The sequence below is a fragment of the Schistocerca piceifrons genome, chromosome 3, assembly GCF_021461385.2.
Source record: "Schistocerca piceifrons isolate TAMUIC-IGC-003096 chromosome 3, iqSchPice1.1, whole genome shotgun sequence".
In the NCBI taxonomy this organism is placed as follows: Eukaryota; Metazoa; Arthropoda; class Insecta; order Orthoptera; family Acrididae; genus Schistocerca; species Schistocerca piceifrons.
This window is the reverse complement of record NC_060140.1, coordinates 216,792,261-216,809,484: the sequence shown is the minus strand read 5'-3', so window position 1 is coordinate 216,809,484 and position 17,224 is coordinate 216,792,261. Positions and strand designations below refer to the sequence as shown.

The following is a 17,224-nucleotide window of genomic DNA, read 5'->3' as shown; positions in this document are numbered from 1 at the left end:
TTAATTGGAAAGGTACCGGTATAGGGTCTACATACGTTTCAGTAATTTTTTCGATTACTTGCACCTCTCCTGCACGCCTTACTTACAGGGCAATGATTATCTAATAACGTACCCGTGATGTTCATCTTCTTTAAAAACACAGTTTCTTTGGCGCTATCTTTGCAACAATGAAAAATCTCAGCAACAAATAGCTCATTTGTAACAATGACTCCTATTCATCAACGTTGGGCCCTCTCTACAGTGCTGACTAACAGTGTGTAGGATCTACCAACTTTAGAAAAAATAGGCATGTAAATTACATGCAATACGAACAAAGACCTATCGGTGGATGCAATCACATGTACTATACTAAAGTTATCGAAAAAGAGGCCATTACTCTTCTGCTTTGAGGGTTTAGCGACAGTAAAGTCATTATTACCGGTACTATTATCGTAATTATTCAGAGGGCTACTTTTTTTAGTGCTCACGCTTATAGAGCTAAATTGAAAGCGCAGTAGCAAAAAATCTTAACAGACAGATATTTATTGAATAGCGCGTGATCTAGATTTAACCTGAAAGAAATGCCCTGTACCATTTGAGTCTCAATCCCCTATCTCAAAACTACAAACGATTTAGGCTACTGTTACTGCCTTCTCAACAAAAAAGTCAAAACGGGCCTGTTGGACAATAAATCCTATTTTGTACAGTTTTCAATATGTCTCATAATTGTTAGTGAGCAGTAGTGTTCTTTTTTGCAGTTACTAGTCCACATTGCTTCCCGGTATGCACTGTCAGATTTTTTTTAAAAAAAGGCGTTATATTACTTGCACCTAGAAAAACTCTTACGCTATGTTTACCACTGGTTGATACGTAATCATTCGTCTTGAATGTTACTTAGTTACAGAGTCTAATTTCATGTGCTTCAGTTTATATATGCTCATAGGAGCTCTGGCAAATCACTTGCTGTAACAGCAAATTTTGCATTAAAATGATCCCACACGGTGACTTTTTCGGTTCAACTTAGCGCGTTTGCTCCTCGTTCCCAATAGCACAAATACGTATAAACATTTGTGCATATGTAATTTCCCTGAAACGAATCTTGCGCTTTTCAGCAGACAAGTATTTGTGGTCGGCTATTGCTCACTGGTGTGTTCTTAAGAACTGCGTTGTTTTTGTGTTCCACGCGAGTTATTGGCGGCAATGATGACTGCTGACTCCAAAGAGTGGACACTCAAATTTCTTGAAGACTGGGCACTCAAATTTATTGAAGACCACAAGGAGAAAGACGTACCGCGTTTCTGTGGAGCTGCTCATCACAAAATTACTTCAATAAAACTGTGAGGCACGATGCGCTTTAGGAACTCAGCGCCCAAATATAAAACATAAATACAATTTTTGTATTTTATATAAAATTAAATGGTACTTATATAATGAAAGATAACTAACCTTCACAAAATCTGTTTAGTGCTACTCATTTTCACGAATAATCACTGAAATGCTTTATTTTGAAACGCGAAACAAATATTACGATATATTGATAATTTTTACTTATGGACCGTCTGACAGCAACTGAAACATTGCATTGAAACAAGCGTTCAGTTCATAGTGCTGTGGAACGTGGAAAAAACCGCAAACTGGCATTCATAAGAAGAACAACACCAAAAACGCAACAGGAGCGTAATATGTAAGAAATTGTCCACGCAACCTGCCACTGATGATGCCTTGCAGAGAATAAAGGCGAAACGCGTATCGCACTAAAATTGTGTTTTATTCAGTTGCTGTCAGATGGTCCATAAGTAAAAATTATCAATATACCGTAATACTACACTAACTGAGGAGGACAGGACTACAAAAGTTGAAGGTGCGAAACAAATAGCTCAAAATTGTATACGAATCACAGGTTGCCAGCCTTATCTTTACATAAACTGCATTTCGTGTAGCAGTATCTTGCCTAGAGATACACGTTTCGTTTCTCAATCAAAAACGTGCTTTGACATTCTTGTAAAATTTCAAAATAAAACTTCGGTGCCACTTTGTATGTCACAATAAGGTCATCACAAATCACGAGCAAAGAAGTGGTCCGCAGCAAACTGCTTGAACAGTGAGGTAACGTGTGTAGCCCGAGAATGCGTAGTGTAGGCCTACATGCGTTCTTTGTACTAATTTTTGTGCACGCACTGTTGTTCACGTGCGTCTGCGACAGCGTACGAGGATAGAGGTGTTGGTGGAGATACTTTTAGGTACAAGTACAGTTGAACTGTCAGAACGAGCAACCGAGTGATACATCAGGATGCACTGAACTCCATCTTGCATTTCTTAATGGTGATAGAAGAAATGATGAGATGCTTTCTCAAATAGCTGCAGAATTAAAAATGCATCAGCTAATCCTTGTAGAGACCAAGCAGATATTGTTGCTAGCAGTTTTATCTTTACTCAATTTTATTTTATCATCATAATTTTCTTGGCCTTTGATCCCATGGACTCCATGGTTGACCCTATTATAATAAGGAAATCCGCAACATAATTATGTTTAAAACAATATTTACGTTCCGTTGTTGCTTCAATAAGCTCTTAAAAGAATGCTAAAAAAGCAACGCTGATTTCATACAAATATAAGACTGAGGAAGTTTTATTTATTTGTATAATTGTAACTAAATCATAAAAATGGCCAATCCGCATACGTCACATGCGCAGTGTGTAAAGCTGCCAATAATACTGTAAACGTACGTGAGATATGAGGCTTCTATGCAGTGTTATAACCGATTGCGAATCTCTGCATGCCATTAGTATCCGAAAAGCGTTAGTGCGGGGTGCTAGTAAACCTGTAGTATGATAAATCCAGATGCTTTCATGAAATTGCAGACAAAAAAGGAAACTCTCTTGAAGTGTTCTGAAACATTTTATTCAGTCAGGCGAAAAATCTGATTACAATATATTTAACACAAAGAATACGTAACACAATCTGTTGTGCGATAAACTATCTTTGTTTCCTTGAGGAAAACACTACAGCTTCTTATTCAACTAGTTATTCGAGACTTTTGAGGATAATGCGCTTACCTGGAATTATGTAACAATGGAAACAATCGTTATAATAAACAAGAAACTGAGGATGGCACGGCTTAACTGTTGAAACGGGCAAAGCTTCAAAATGCCTCACCCAATAAGAAACAAGACGCCACGGCTTAACTGTTGGACCGGGAGAAGCTTCAGAATGCCTCACCCAATAACAAACTGAGGATGCCACGGCTTAACTGTTGAAATGGGCGAAGCTTCAGAAAGCCTCACCAATTTCAGTTTACGCCAATGAGAGTGCCTGGTCTGTCTCGTTCCTGATATGACGTACAGTCATGGAAATAAGTATTCATACAGTAGGTGGTGACAAACTACGATGGTGTGTTGGGATAGTAAGTCACCCACAGCGCCGATACGAATAAGTACGATGATGTAGCGTCAGATAACCATGTCAGGTAATGAAGCTTCCCGTATGCCATGAATCTATTCTGGGAAAATAAAATATGTTACACTCCGCACGGTCTACGACAGGGCAAAATGTATTCATACAGCGGAATACTTTCAAACAAACAAACGGCTGACGCAGCCCCGGAGTGCATGCCACACTTGTGTAGTCGTGTGGCGGCCGTGAAGCAACAGCACGTCGGACATGGGTGCCGTGGAACAGCAGAATGGGCCGCAAGGGGAAGGAAACGACCATTGAGGAACGACACATCGTTGTCGCCCGATATCTTTAACACAAGTCGTATACCGAAATTGCGAACATCAGAGGACGAAGCCGAGTGACTGTGCAATCCGTCATACTACATGTAGTAATAAACAGTGAACGACACTGTCGTCCACAGAAGCTTACAACAAGAGAGACCAGAATGCTACTAAAAATCACCAAGAAAAACCCGAAAACGACAGCGTCGGCATTATCCGCATATGCACATGAACACTTCCGAAAGGACATCACTCCAAGGGCAGTTCGTACCATTCTCAACCGTTCGCGCTACAGAGCCAGGGTCCCGAGACGGAAGCCCTACATCAGCAAAAAGAACAGGAAGTGGAGGACAGAATTCGCGAAACAGCTTGTATCCAAGACAGCAGACGTCTGGGATACTGTATTGCTTAGTGATGAAAGCTAATTTAATATCGTGCACAATGATGGTAGGATCTTGGTCTGGAGAAGACCGAATACAGACCTCGACCAAAACAACATTCAACCCACGGTGAAGCACGGAGGTGGTGGAGTGATGGTATGGGGCTGTATGTCAGCCTCCGGTGTCGGAAAATTAGTGTTTGTGGAAGGTACTATGGACAGATTTGTGTATATCAACATTCTCAAACAGAACTTACAACAGAGTGTTGACGCTTTGGGTCTTCCTAGAAATTATTACTTCCAACAGGACAATGATCCCAAACATATGGCGCAAATTGACCGGCTGTGGTTGCTCTACAACACTCCACACACTCTTAAAACACCAGCTCAGAGTCCGGACCTGAATCCCATCGAACACTTGTGGAGTGAGCTGGAAACACGAGTGAGAAAACACGACATCCGTAGTAAGGCCTCTCAAAGAGGCTCTCCTTCAGGAATGGGAAGGTATCACGTCGGAAACTACAAGACAATTGGTCCATTCCATGCCACAGAGGTTGCGAGAAGTAATACATCGGAAGGGTATGCATACGGAGTATTAAACATGTCCTGGCTTTGTTAGAAGTGTAATTTTCTGTTGGTGTTGAATACTTAATTCCCAGCGCAGTAGAGAACTTGGGAGACGTTGTTGTATTTTGTATTGTAAAGGCTTGTTCATTCTCGTTCTATATACCAGCATAGCTGCATTGGCGACTGGCCAATGTGTATTGTCAATAAAGGCAGTTCACTTTTCCACGCTGTAGTGTATGAATACTTATTTCCATTACTGTAGGTCGTATGAACTTCTTGATGTAATCTGATTTCTCCAGTAGCCTCATTAGCATGCCCATCGTTGTCTATGCTGTTGAGGAGGCTCTATTCTCAGCTTTTGGCTGTCATCCACCTACCCTCCAGGTATCCTCTCTCGATATTTTTTCTTCTAGGTTCGTCACTGGAAGAAATTATGAAAAGACTAGACACTGCATCTGATCAATCTTTAAAAAATCCCTTCTTTTGTGAAGTATGCGCATTTCGCTACTAGCATAGAGCGGAAAGCGTGGAACGTTTAGCTGGTTTAGGCAGACGCAGGAGCAGAGCGCAGCAGCCAACAACGTGTCCCTGGTTTGCATCGGAGCCGTGGTGCACAAGCCACGAGTGGCGATTAGGAATGGTGAGAGCACCTGCAGCCCACCGCTCGCAGCAGGGCGTCCGACACGAGTCCGTCCACGTAGGCCACGTACTGCTGCCAGCGGTCGCAGTCCTCCTGCCCCTCCATCCCGAACAGCTTCAGGTTGTCCGACAGCAGCGAATGTATCTCCTTAGATGCAGTTTCAATTTCAGCGTACCTGCAAATATATCGTCGAGAAAATTGCTCTGTGTCATATAACGTAGCAGTTGTGCCGGTGAATGAACGGTTTCGAAAGTTCTCGAATGTTTTGAGAGAAATACACTGTCCAATAGCATTAATATGACCACCCGTCAAAAGTCTAAATAAGAACCTTTTCAGAAACGATATGCAGGAAGAGAGTCAGTGAGGTTCTGGACCCGCCAGGGTAGCCGAGAGCGCTAACGGGCTGCTTCCTGGAGTTGGGTAGGCGCGCCGGCCCTGGATCAAATCCGCCCGGCGGATTAACAACGAGGGCCGGTGTGCCGGCCAGCCTGGATGTGGTTTTTAGGCGGTTTTCCACATCCTGCTAGGTGAATATTGGGCTGGTCCCCACGTTCCGCCTCAGTTACATGCGTCACAGACATTTGCAACATGCCCGCACTATTTCACGCTTTACACTAGACGCAGACATTTGGGGTACACTGATTCCATCCTGGGGGGTATGGGTTGGCGGCAGGAAGGGCATCCGGCCATCCCTAAAATTAACATTGCCAAATCTGTTGTAACCACGCCGACCCTGCGATCGCTGCGCGACTGTGGCGTAAGCGAAAGATAGAAAGAAAGTCAGTGAGGTTCTGGAAGGTACCGAAGGGATGTGGAGTGATGCCAACTGCAGCGCCGTGGCCAGCTGCACTAGGTATGTGGGTTGAGGATCCACTGCCCGAACAGCACGATCGATTTGGTTGAAATATGGAGAGTTTGCTAGCCAGGGGAGTACGTTAAACTCATCCTAGTGCTCTTAGAATCACACACGTACACTGCGAGCTGTGTGGCACGTTGCATTGTCTTGCTGGTAGATACCATTGTACTGAGGAAAAAACGAACTGCATGTTGGGATGGACATGATCCCTAAGGGTATATGCATACTTGTGTTACCCATTGTGCCTTCCAGAATGACTAGATCACCCAGGGAATGTCGCGAAAATGTTACTCAGACCATAGTGCTCCCTCCTCTGACCTGGAACTTTCTGACGATTGATGCAGGACCTAATCAGTGGACATCTAGTTGCGGTATTGGCGTGTAAATTCCAGCCTTCGTCGCCGTTGAACAGCAGTCAGCATGGGTGGATGAAGCAGGCAACTGCTGCGAAGGCCCATGCGCAGCAACTTTCGCTGAACGTTCATTGAGGAGACATTGTTGGTAGCTCCAGTGTCCATCTGGATGGCCAGTTGCTCAACAATTGCACATCTATACGCCCGTACACATCTCTGCAGCTGTTGTTCACCTACGTCATTTATCTTCTTGATTCAATAATTTACCAACAGCCGTATGTATTGTAGAAATTTATTTTATTTTATGAACTTTTATGTGCTGCCAGTTTCAGCATTATATTGATGCCATCTTCAGGCCCCACTCGTCATAGTCGTAAAATCGCTATACATGGAAGGAGCCATATAACTGGATCCGTGAATCTAATCTAAAATACAAAACAGTGGAGCAAATAATAGTTTCAAAAAGATGTCAACACACTGTGTTTTATGCTCTAAAGCATGACGAGTGGGGCCTGAAGATGGCATCAATGTAATGCCGAAACTGGTAGCACATAGAAGTTAATAAAATAAAATAAATTTCTACAATACATACGGCTGTTGATAAATTATTGCATCAAGAAGTTCATGGCAGCCCTCGTCCCACGATCCATAATGGATCAACGAAGATTATGTCATTTATGGCCCATAGTGCATCACAGTTGGGATAGCGCCATTTTGTCATGCATGGTGTACTTCAACCACAGCAGCACATGAACAGTTTACGAACTTATCCATTTCAGAAATGCTTCCACACTTGGCCTGAAAATCAATGATCATGCCCTTTTGCAGGTCAGATAAATCGCTCCGTTTCCGCATTACGAGAACGACTGCACTGTTTTCTGCATCCTTTCTTTTCCTTTATTGTATTTCAACTCCCCATCGGGGCAGGCTGCCAGCAGCATATGCACTGCTCTTCAGCCGAAAGACAGAACAAACAATAGAAGACATTTAAAAATAACAAAGGAGAAAACATGGTGAACATAGATATAAAAAAGGGGGACATCATGGAAGACAATAGACAAAAAAGGGGCGACTGTAAAATGGAGATAAAAACAGTAAAAAAGTAGCGCACACAAAAAGCACACACTGGGATGATTAAAAGAACACAAGGAACAGCATGATCGGAGCATTAAAGTATTGACAGATGGCGTAGCACATAGTAAGCACTGACAGTAACACTAAGTACAAGGCCAGCACACAATTAAAATCACACCTCTCGATGCACAGGAGAAACAGCACTAATCACAACACTGACGTGGCACACTGACGATGATCAAAACGGAGGATCTGCCAAGAGCAAGGAGATGAGGGAGAAGGGAAGAAGGGAGGGAGGGGAAGAGAGGGGGGAGATGGGAGGGGGGCGCGCCAAAGAGGGCCAGGTGGGGAAGGACGTGGGAGGGAAAGAGGCCAGGATGGGGTGCAGGGTCTCGGGGGGGTTTCTGTGTCCATGTCCCCTCAGCACGCGTTACATACTCTCCACTGCAAGTGCTGCCACCTGCTTTCAGTGAGTGGTTATTGCACAATGATGTCGAACATAGGCGAAGGTTACATGAATGTGACTGGACTGTGTCTTAATCTCTAATTGCAGAGCAACATGCACCCTGAATCGCTATTCAGTACTGATGTCAATAGTAATATATAAAACTGTTTATTATTCTTATTTTAATTCCTGAGTACTTATGCTGTCGAAGTTAGAGGTAGTAGCTAACCACTATCCTTCTGTCCTTTTTTAAATTCAGGAAGGAATAAAATACTTGCACATGGTTAGGCGTCATTATTGAGAGTAGAAGTCTGGTTCGCCTCCACCCCGTCACCGCCCTCCTCTCTGCTTTTGTTCATTGTGTTCATATGTAGGTATTGGGGAAGCAATTAACTTGCTATGCAGCACAGCAGGATCACCTGCTGATTCAGATGCGAATTCTATATTTGCCATTGTATCGACTTCAACATTAACATATGTGATTAATGTGATAATCTTTCTACGGCATTAAAAACAGATCCAAGGAGAATCAATCAAGTTTTTTCGCCTTCTCGACTGTGGCAGCGACGAAATATAAATCTGAACCCCGCAATCGCCCCGAAACAGAATTATCTTTGGCAGCGATTAATGCCACTGCGGGCCGCGCTTGTGAAGTATACTCATGCTCATAAATTAAGGATAATGCTGATACATGGTGAAACTACGCTCTCTTGGGCGGTTTTCGGGTTTAAATCACTTGAGAGTATGACCATGTGGTGCATTTGACCTGCAGTCGTCACACGGTGGCGCTGGCAGCAGACCACAGACGCAGAGGTATGTTGGTGCATGTCAGAGTACAGTGCAGTGAGCAAGTGTGCAGACATTTTCAGACGTGCTAATGGTGACTGTGTGTTGAAAATGGATCAAAGAACATATATTGATGACGTTGTGAGGGGTAGAATACTCGGGTGACTGGAGGCTGGTCAAACACAGCAGGTCCTAGCACGCGCCCTCGATGTGCCACAAAGTGTGATCTCAGGATTATGGCAACGATTCCAGCAGACAGAAAATGTCTCCAGGTGCCACAGTACGGGATGCCCACAGTGTACAACACTACAAGAAGACCGATATCTCACAACCAGTGCCCACAGACGGCCACGGAGTACTGCAGGTAGCCTTGCTCGGGACCTTACTGCAGCCACTGGAACAGTTGTCTCCAGACACACAGTCTACAAACAGGCATGGTTTATTCGCCCGGAGACCTGCAAGGTGCATTCCATTTACCTCTGGTCACAGGAGAGCCCATAAAGCCTGGTGTCAAGAACACAGTACATGGTCATTGGAACAGTGGTCCCAGGATATGTGACGAGTCCAGGTATAGACTGAACAGTGATTCTCAGCGGGTTTTCATCTGGCGTGAACCAGGAACCAGACACCAATCCCATAATGTCCTTGAAAGGGACCTGCATGGAGGTCGTGGTTTGATGGTGTGGGGTGGGATTATGATTGGTGCACATACCCCCTGCATGTCTTTGACAGAGGAACTGTAACAGGTCAGGTGTATTGGGACGTCATTTTGCACCAGTGGGTCCCACCTTCCTCCTGATGGATGATAACGCACGGCCCCACAGAGCAGCCATCCTGGAGGAGTACCTTGAAACAGATTAGATAAGGCGAATGGAGTGGTCTGCCTGTTATCCAGACCTAAACCCCATCGAGCACGTCTGGGATGCTATCTGTCGACGTATTGCAGATAGAGCATTTCTTGCACTGACTTTAGCATTAAGAAGGAAAAGAAAAGAAGACGCTGGTTGACGAAATGGCCGAAATTAAGAGATAAATATACCCACGAAAAGCTGCCAAAGGATGTATTACACTCAGAACCTGATGCTCACAAGTTTCTCAGAATTGTGACTCTGACTTTTAATAACCTTGTAGAATTACTTTGCACTCATATGGAAAAGGAGGACCCAGTTACACGAAAAGTTCTCGTCTGCTTCGTCCTCTGGTGAAGTTTATTAAAATATTGCAATGTAGAAGCATACGCATCATCTGTGGAAGAACCGGAGAGCTTCGATTTCTTTTTCGTATTACACTCCTGTTACTATGAGGGACATCCAAGAAGTAATGTAGCACATTTATTTTCTCATCTAATTTCGGTTAAAAAAATTCTGAGTTTTGTTGAGTGGCGTCGTGGAATATTTCCTTTTCAGCCCCTATAGTCTCACGAAGTTCCGACAGGTGATGGTGCTATACATAAGACTTCAAAATGGCATCTACAGTGGAGGTGCATTCGAAGCAGTGACCTGTCGCTGAGTTTCTTTTGGTAGAAAGCCAGAGCATCGCAGAACGCCTACTGAGACCTGGCAGTTGACAAAAGCACGATGAGTCGTTGGACGAGCCATCTGTCACCATTGCGACAAGGTCACGCAAACCTGCCCAATGTTCCGCATGTGGGCTGACTACACACAACTGTGACTCCAGCAGTGTTGGAACGTGAGGGCACTCTCCTTCGAGGTGATCGACGGATCGACAGACACATCGCTGCACAGCTGGACGTCTCTGTTGGTATTGCTGACACATTCATCCACAAGCTGGGATACTCAAAGGTGTGTACCCGCTGGATTCCTTGCTGCCTAACAGAAGACCATAAAGAGCAACGAAGGACAATCGGTGTGGAATTGCTTACGGGTTATGAGACTAGTCGTAAAAATTTTTTGTCGAACATCATCACAGGCGATGAAACATAGGTTCGTCACTTCGAGCCAGAAACAAAACAGCAATCCATGGTGTGGTGTCACGCCACCTCTCCTCTGAAGAAAAAGTTCAAAACCTGACCATCAGCTGGTATAGTCATCGCTGCAGTCTTCTGGTACTCTGTTTGATGTCCTCCCTCATGGTGCAACAATCACCTCTGAAGTGTGTTGTGCTACCCTCAGGAGATTGAGGAAACGACTTCAGCGTCTTCGTCGGCACAAAAATGCAAACCAACTTTCCCTTCTGCAAGAGAACGCAAGGCCTCAGGCAAGTCTGCGCACCCGAGAGGAGCTCAAAAAAATTCATCGGACTCTTCTTTCTCATACACTGCACGGATCAGAACTCGCACCTTCTGGCTTCCATTTGTTTGGCTCAATGAAGGATGCACTCCGTGGGAAGCAGTACGTGGATGATGGAGAGGTTACTGATGCAGCAAGACGTTGGCTCCGATGTCCATCAGTAGAGTGGTACCACGCGAGCATACGGGGACTCCCAGTAAGATAGCATAAGACCGTCGCATTGAACCGAGAATATGTTGAAAAACTGGGTTTTGTAACCAGAAGATTGGGGCATAATACTGTGTGTTGGAACGCTGAATATACCGAGCGAGGTGGCGCAGTGGTTAGCACACTGGACTCGCATTCGGGAGGGCGACGGTTCAATCCCGCGTCCGGCCATCCTGATTTAGGTTTTCCGTGATTTCCCTAAATCGCTCTAGGCAAATGCCGGGATGGTTCCTTTCAAAGTGCACGGCCGACTTCCTTCCCCGTCCTTCCCTAATCCGATGAGACCGATGACCTCGCTGTTTGGTCTCTTCCCCAAAACAACCCAACCCAACCCTGAATAAAATCAACCAGAAAGAAAATGTGTTGCATTACCTTTGAGCGCAAAGCCTTCCTGCGTAATATATGCGTTTTAAATTCGCAACATCTCTATCATTTTCGCAACTGTTAGTGCTTTTCTGGTTTAATCCTTGATTGTAGTTCCCACAATTGTGGAAATTCACATTACAGTGAGATAAACCGTAATAAATACTATTTCTCGCTAAACATGCGTGGAGAAACATCAGCACAAACAACATCCACCAAACTGTCAAATCGGCTGTCAATCATTATTTCTCTAATATACGTCAAATACAGTCCATGTTGGACAAACACGTCAAACACAGACGTACACTGCCAAATACACTACTGACCATTAAAATTGTTGCACCACGAAGATGACGTGCTACAGACACGAAATTTAACCCACAGGAAGAAGATGCTGTGATATGCAAATGATTAGCTTTCCAGAGCATTGACACAAGGCTGGCGCCGGTGGCGACACCTACAACGTGCTGACATGAGGAAAGTTTCCAACCAATTTCTCATACACAAAAAGCAGTTGACCGGCGTTGCCTGGTAAAACGTTGTTGTGATGCCTCGTCGTGTGAGGAGGAGAAATGCCTAATATCGTGTTTCCGACTTTGATAAAGGTCGGATTGTAGCCTATCGCGATTGCGGTTTATCGTATCGCGACAGTGCTGCTCGCGTTGGTCGAGATCCAATGACTGTTACCAGAATATGGAATCGGTGGGTTCAGGAGGGTAATACGGAACGCCGTGCTGGATCCCAACGGACTCGTGTCACTAGCAGTCGAGATGACAGGCATCTTATCCGCATGGCTGTAACGAATCGTGCAGTCACGTCTCGATCCCTGAGTCAACAGATGGGGACATTTGCAAGACATCAACCATCTGCACGAACAGTTCAGCGACGTTTGCAGCAGCATGGACTATCAGCTCGGAGACCATGGCTGCGGTTACCCTTGACGCTGCATTACAGACAGGAGCGCCTGCGATGGTGTACTCAACGACGAACCTGGGTGCACGAATGGCAAAACGTCACTTTTTGGATGAATCCAGGTTCTGTTTACAGCATCATGATGGTCGCATCCGTGTTTGGCGACATCGGGGTGAACGCACATTGGAAGCGTGTATTCGTCGTCGCCATACTGGCGTATCACCCGGCGTGATGGTATGGGGAGCCATTGGTTACACGTCTCGGTCACCTCTTGTTCGCGTTGACGGCAGATTGAACAGTGGACGTTACATTTCAGATGTATTACGACCCGTGGCTCTACCGTTCATTCGATCCCTGCGAAACCCTACATTTCAGCAGGATAATGCACGACCGCATGTTGCAGGTCCTGTGCGGGCCTTTCTGGATACAGAAAGTGTTCGACTGCTGCCCTGGCTAGCACATTCTCGAGATCTCTCACCAATTGAAAACGTCTGGTCAATGGTGGTCGAGCAACTGGCTCGTCACAGTACGCCAGTCACTACTCTTGATGAACTGTGGTATAGCGTTGAAGCTGCATGGGCAGCTGTACCTGTACACGCCATGCAAGCTCTGTTTGACTAGATGCCCAGGCGTATCAAGGCCGTTATTACGGCCAGAGGTAGTTGTTCTGGGTACTGATTTCTCGGGATCTATGCACCCAAACTGCATGAAAATGTAATGACATGTCAGTTCTAGTATAATATGTTTGTCCAATGAATACCCGTTTATCATCTGAATTTCTTCGTGGTATAGCAATTATAATGGCCAGTATTGTAATTTGACAGACTAGTGGCGTCTGACGAACTGTTTGATGGTTTACATGGGCCTTAGCTTGGGGACGTTGTGTCTCCGTGTGAGGCAGTCCTAGGTGAGAGCGTACCGCTTGTGGACGCGCTCGTGGCGGTCGTCGAGGCTGAGCAGCGCGTCCTTGCGGCCGTCGCGGCGCGTGAAGACGGGCGAGCGGCTCCAGGGCGCCAGCACGGCGCGCATGCGCTCCACGTTGTCCTGCGTGCGCTGCAGCCGCTTCTCCAGGTTGTGCACCAGCCCGTGCAGCTTCTCGATGTACTCCCACAGCTCTGCGCACACAATCACATCACTCGTGTCTCGCACTCCCATTTACAGGGTGGGTCAGAATAAACGCCTTATTGAAAATCGTTTACAACTTTTTTGATAATTAATTTTTCTAAAAAGAAAGCATCTTGATCCTTACAATGGCAGAATTTATCGGTATTCATGCGACAGTATTCATAACTAATATGTTCCAAAACGCCCTGCATAAAAATGGGATTTTCAGATGCTTATGCCTCGGGTTCTATTGGTGATAAAAAGGTAGGGTAAAGTGTTCTGGATAGTCCTTGGGCTCGGAACCATTTGTATCCAACCGAAGAATCGTCTTACACCTACATCTACATCTTCATGTATACTCCGCAAGCCACCCAACGGTGTGTCGCGGAGGGCACTTTACATGCCACTGTCATTACCTCCCTTTCCGGTTCCAGTCGCGTATGGTTCGCGCCAAGAACGACTGCCGGAAAGCTTCCGTGCGCGCTCGAATCTCCTTAATTTTACATTCGTGATCTCCTCGGGAGGTATAAGTAGGGGGAGGCAGTACATTTGATACCTGATCCAGAAACGCACCCTCTCGAAACCTGGCCAGCAAGCTACACCGCGATGCAGAGGGCCTCTCTTGCAGAGTCTGCCACATGAGTTTGCTAAACATCTCCGTAACGCTATCACGCTTACCAAATAACCCTTAGTCTCACTACGCTACAGTACAGTGTCAAAGTATGAATATTACGACTTCCTCCTGCTTAAGCAAATGGAGGAAATCGATTGGTTCTTTTTGCATTTTATGTGGTCTACGGAGGCTTGATGAGACTTATGTAAGCACCATTAGTTCATGGACAGTTCCTCGAAAGACAGCGAAAAATGGCTTTTTTGTTGTTGTTATATTTTGCCTTCACCAGCGGGCCAAAACCCAGCCGAGGATTCCAAAACGACTCTGCACAACAAATGGCTGTAATTTTTACGATGCATTCCTAAGAGCACTATCTCGAACGGTTTTGAAAATTTTCTTCATACCTTTATCCGTTTCCGAGGTACAGAGGTTCAAATTCACTTGTATACATAAGCCGGCCGGTGTGGCCGTGCGGTTCTAGGCTCTTCAGTCTGGAACCGCGTGACCGCTACAGTCGCAGGTTCGAATCCTGCCTCGGGCATGGATGTGTGTGATGTCCTCAGGTTAGTTAGGTTTAAGTAGTTCTGAGTTCTAGGGGACTGATGACCACAGATGTTAAGTCCCATAGTGCTCAGAGCCATTTGAACCATTTGTATACATAAAGTCCGGTGTGAGACGAAAACTTAGCTGGGATGAAATAGCACGAGAAATATGCTGTAAAATGTTTCCGTTATCATCTGAGAATCCCATGCTGTAGTACTGAAGCATATGCAATTTTTTTTGCTTGTAAAATCCTGTCTGCTTTATTTCAATTTTACATTTCTTTTCATACGACTTACATGCCCTGCTGCAGCCGGGAAAAGGAGGGAACCAGCTGAAAAATGCATGTATTTGAGCACAAAACATGCGAATATGTTCCTGTTTACTTAAAAGACTGACTGAAAAGTGTGGTACCAGCTCCCTCATTCTGCCTTCCTCAGCGCTTTTAAAAATTTTACCAAAAATTTTGGTATGCAAACGTATTTGCGCTTTGTTACGCCGAGAGAGAATAAGATAGTGGCTAAGAGATGGGAAAGTAATAAATAGTGGAAGGGAGTAGACAGTGGTTGTGTTTTTAGGGTGTTCGGAAATCCCTGTTACGAACTGCTAGGACTTGTAGAGGGGAGTGAGTAGATAATATTTTGAATTGGAATTCATGTCCTGGAACGTACCGTTTCCTTCGTGCTACAATCTTTTGGAAACAAATTGGTAACGCGACCGCTTTTACAAGTAATTGATTCGGTGTGAGTCAGTGCATCAATTGCTTTACTGTTTCACTCATTAATAGCCAGAAAAATTGCTCGTGTATTCGTCGACGGATTCTCTTCCACGTGATGCAGTACGGCCACTTCCAATTCGGAAGAGCGGCGTCTCCTTGGAGCACCATAGTCACGCCTGCCGACGGTGAAGGTACCCTTCCGTTGCGTAACTGTTCAAATGGTTCAAATTGCTCTGAGCACTATGGGACTTAACATCTGAGGTCATCAGTCCCCTTTGCGTAACTGTAGTGAAAAGGGTGTGCGGTGGAGTCGGACGTTGTTGAGAACGAGCTTGATACAGGCGACGAGCAGGTCTTCCATTACCGTGAGCTTCGCCATTCAGAAGGATCGTGTCGATGTATTCCGCGATCGTCTACTCAGCCATTTTGCTCTAACATTCCCAGACACGTGAATGAGGCTCGAATCAGGTCAGAGAGGTAAGACATACGCCAAATACCATCAGCCGATCCGACGTTACCCTCCCCATCGTCTCACCACCATGACTATCCTGTTGATATCAGCCCAACAAAAATGTCCTTTTTTTTCAAGCGGGCTGAAGCTGAAGCACGGAAACGGTACGTTTCCGGACATGGGTTTTTGTTCAAAATATTACGTACTCATTGCCCTCTACAACTCCTAGAAGTTTGTAACTGGAATTTTCGATCCCTGTAGAAAAAACGAAGGAAACAGTAGCAGTGTGAGAGGAAGAGAGAGACAAATTGGCAGTGGAACACGGTCGACAGTGACAGAAAAGTGCTAAGAAAAGAGTGAAGGAGACAGTGCCAGGGGAGGAGCAATAAAGAGAAAGAGAAAGTGGAAGTGGGTGAGAGCCAGTGATAATGAGTGACAGAGTATATGACAATGAGAACGAGGAAGAGAGAGAGAGAGAGAGAGAGAGAGAGAGAGTGACAGTGAGAAGAGACAGCAACAGTAGGAATGAAGGAATGACACATTAGCAGTAAGAGAGAACAAGAGGGAGACAGTAACAATGAGAAGAAAGTGTAGTAATAGGACAGAACGGACTGTGGCTCTGAGACAGGAGACAATTACAGAGAGACACAAAGAGATAATGACAGTGAGTTGGGCTGAATGAGTGAGTGAGATCCTTTAAATAAACAGGAACATACTCGCATTTTTTCTTCTCTGATAGGAGCTTTTTTTTAGCTGGTTACATTATATCCCATTTATGCCATGGCAAATATCAATGGCAGACCATGGTGCGAGAGGACTGAGCTGACATCTTCGTACGAAGTATGGCGACCCGTGGTACAAGTACAGAGATGTTGAAAGGGCCTCGCGCCTCGGTAGACACAAAGACTCGAAGATAATGGACACAGGTTCTGTACCAGATTTTAGAAGACCCTCAACATCCAAGACGGAGGAAAACGTGCAAGTGGTTCAGGAAATGTACACTCGTAGCCCTCAGAAATCACAAAGACAGACGTCTCGTGAAATTGGTTTAATCCGATACATAGTCCAAACTGTTTCGAAGATAGAGCTGAATTTTCGTTCATAGAAACCACATTACTGCCAGGAATTATTTCCAAAATACTGTAATCATCAGTTGTAATAAGGGGAGATGATGCTTGCTTGGTGTGAAGATTGGTCCGATATTTTCGGTAATATGTGGTCAGATGAAGCCAGGTTTCATGTCGAGAGCTTTGTTATCTGGCACAGTTGTT

At 45.1% G+C, this 17,224-nt stretch overlaps 1 protein-coding gene across 1 annotated transcript in view; it reads right to left on the bottom strand.

Annotated features, from left to right (window-relative positions):
- The window catches only part of LOC124787768 (dynein beta chain, ciliary-like), an 834,683-nt gene that overhangs the window by 566,529 nt on the left and 250,930 nt on the right, over window positions 1–17,224 (bottom strand). Inside the window, exons 16-17 of the mRNA XM_047254657.1 lie at window positions 13,447–13,642; window positions 5,293–5,457 (exon numbers count right to left, since the gene is read on the bottom strand). Coding sequence (XP_047110613.1) covers window positions 5,293–5,457; window positions 13,447–13,642 — 361 coding nt within the window. The remainder of the gene's footprint in view (window positions 1–5,292; window positions 5,458–13,446; window positions 13,643–17,224) is intronic.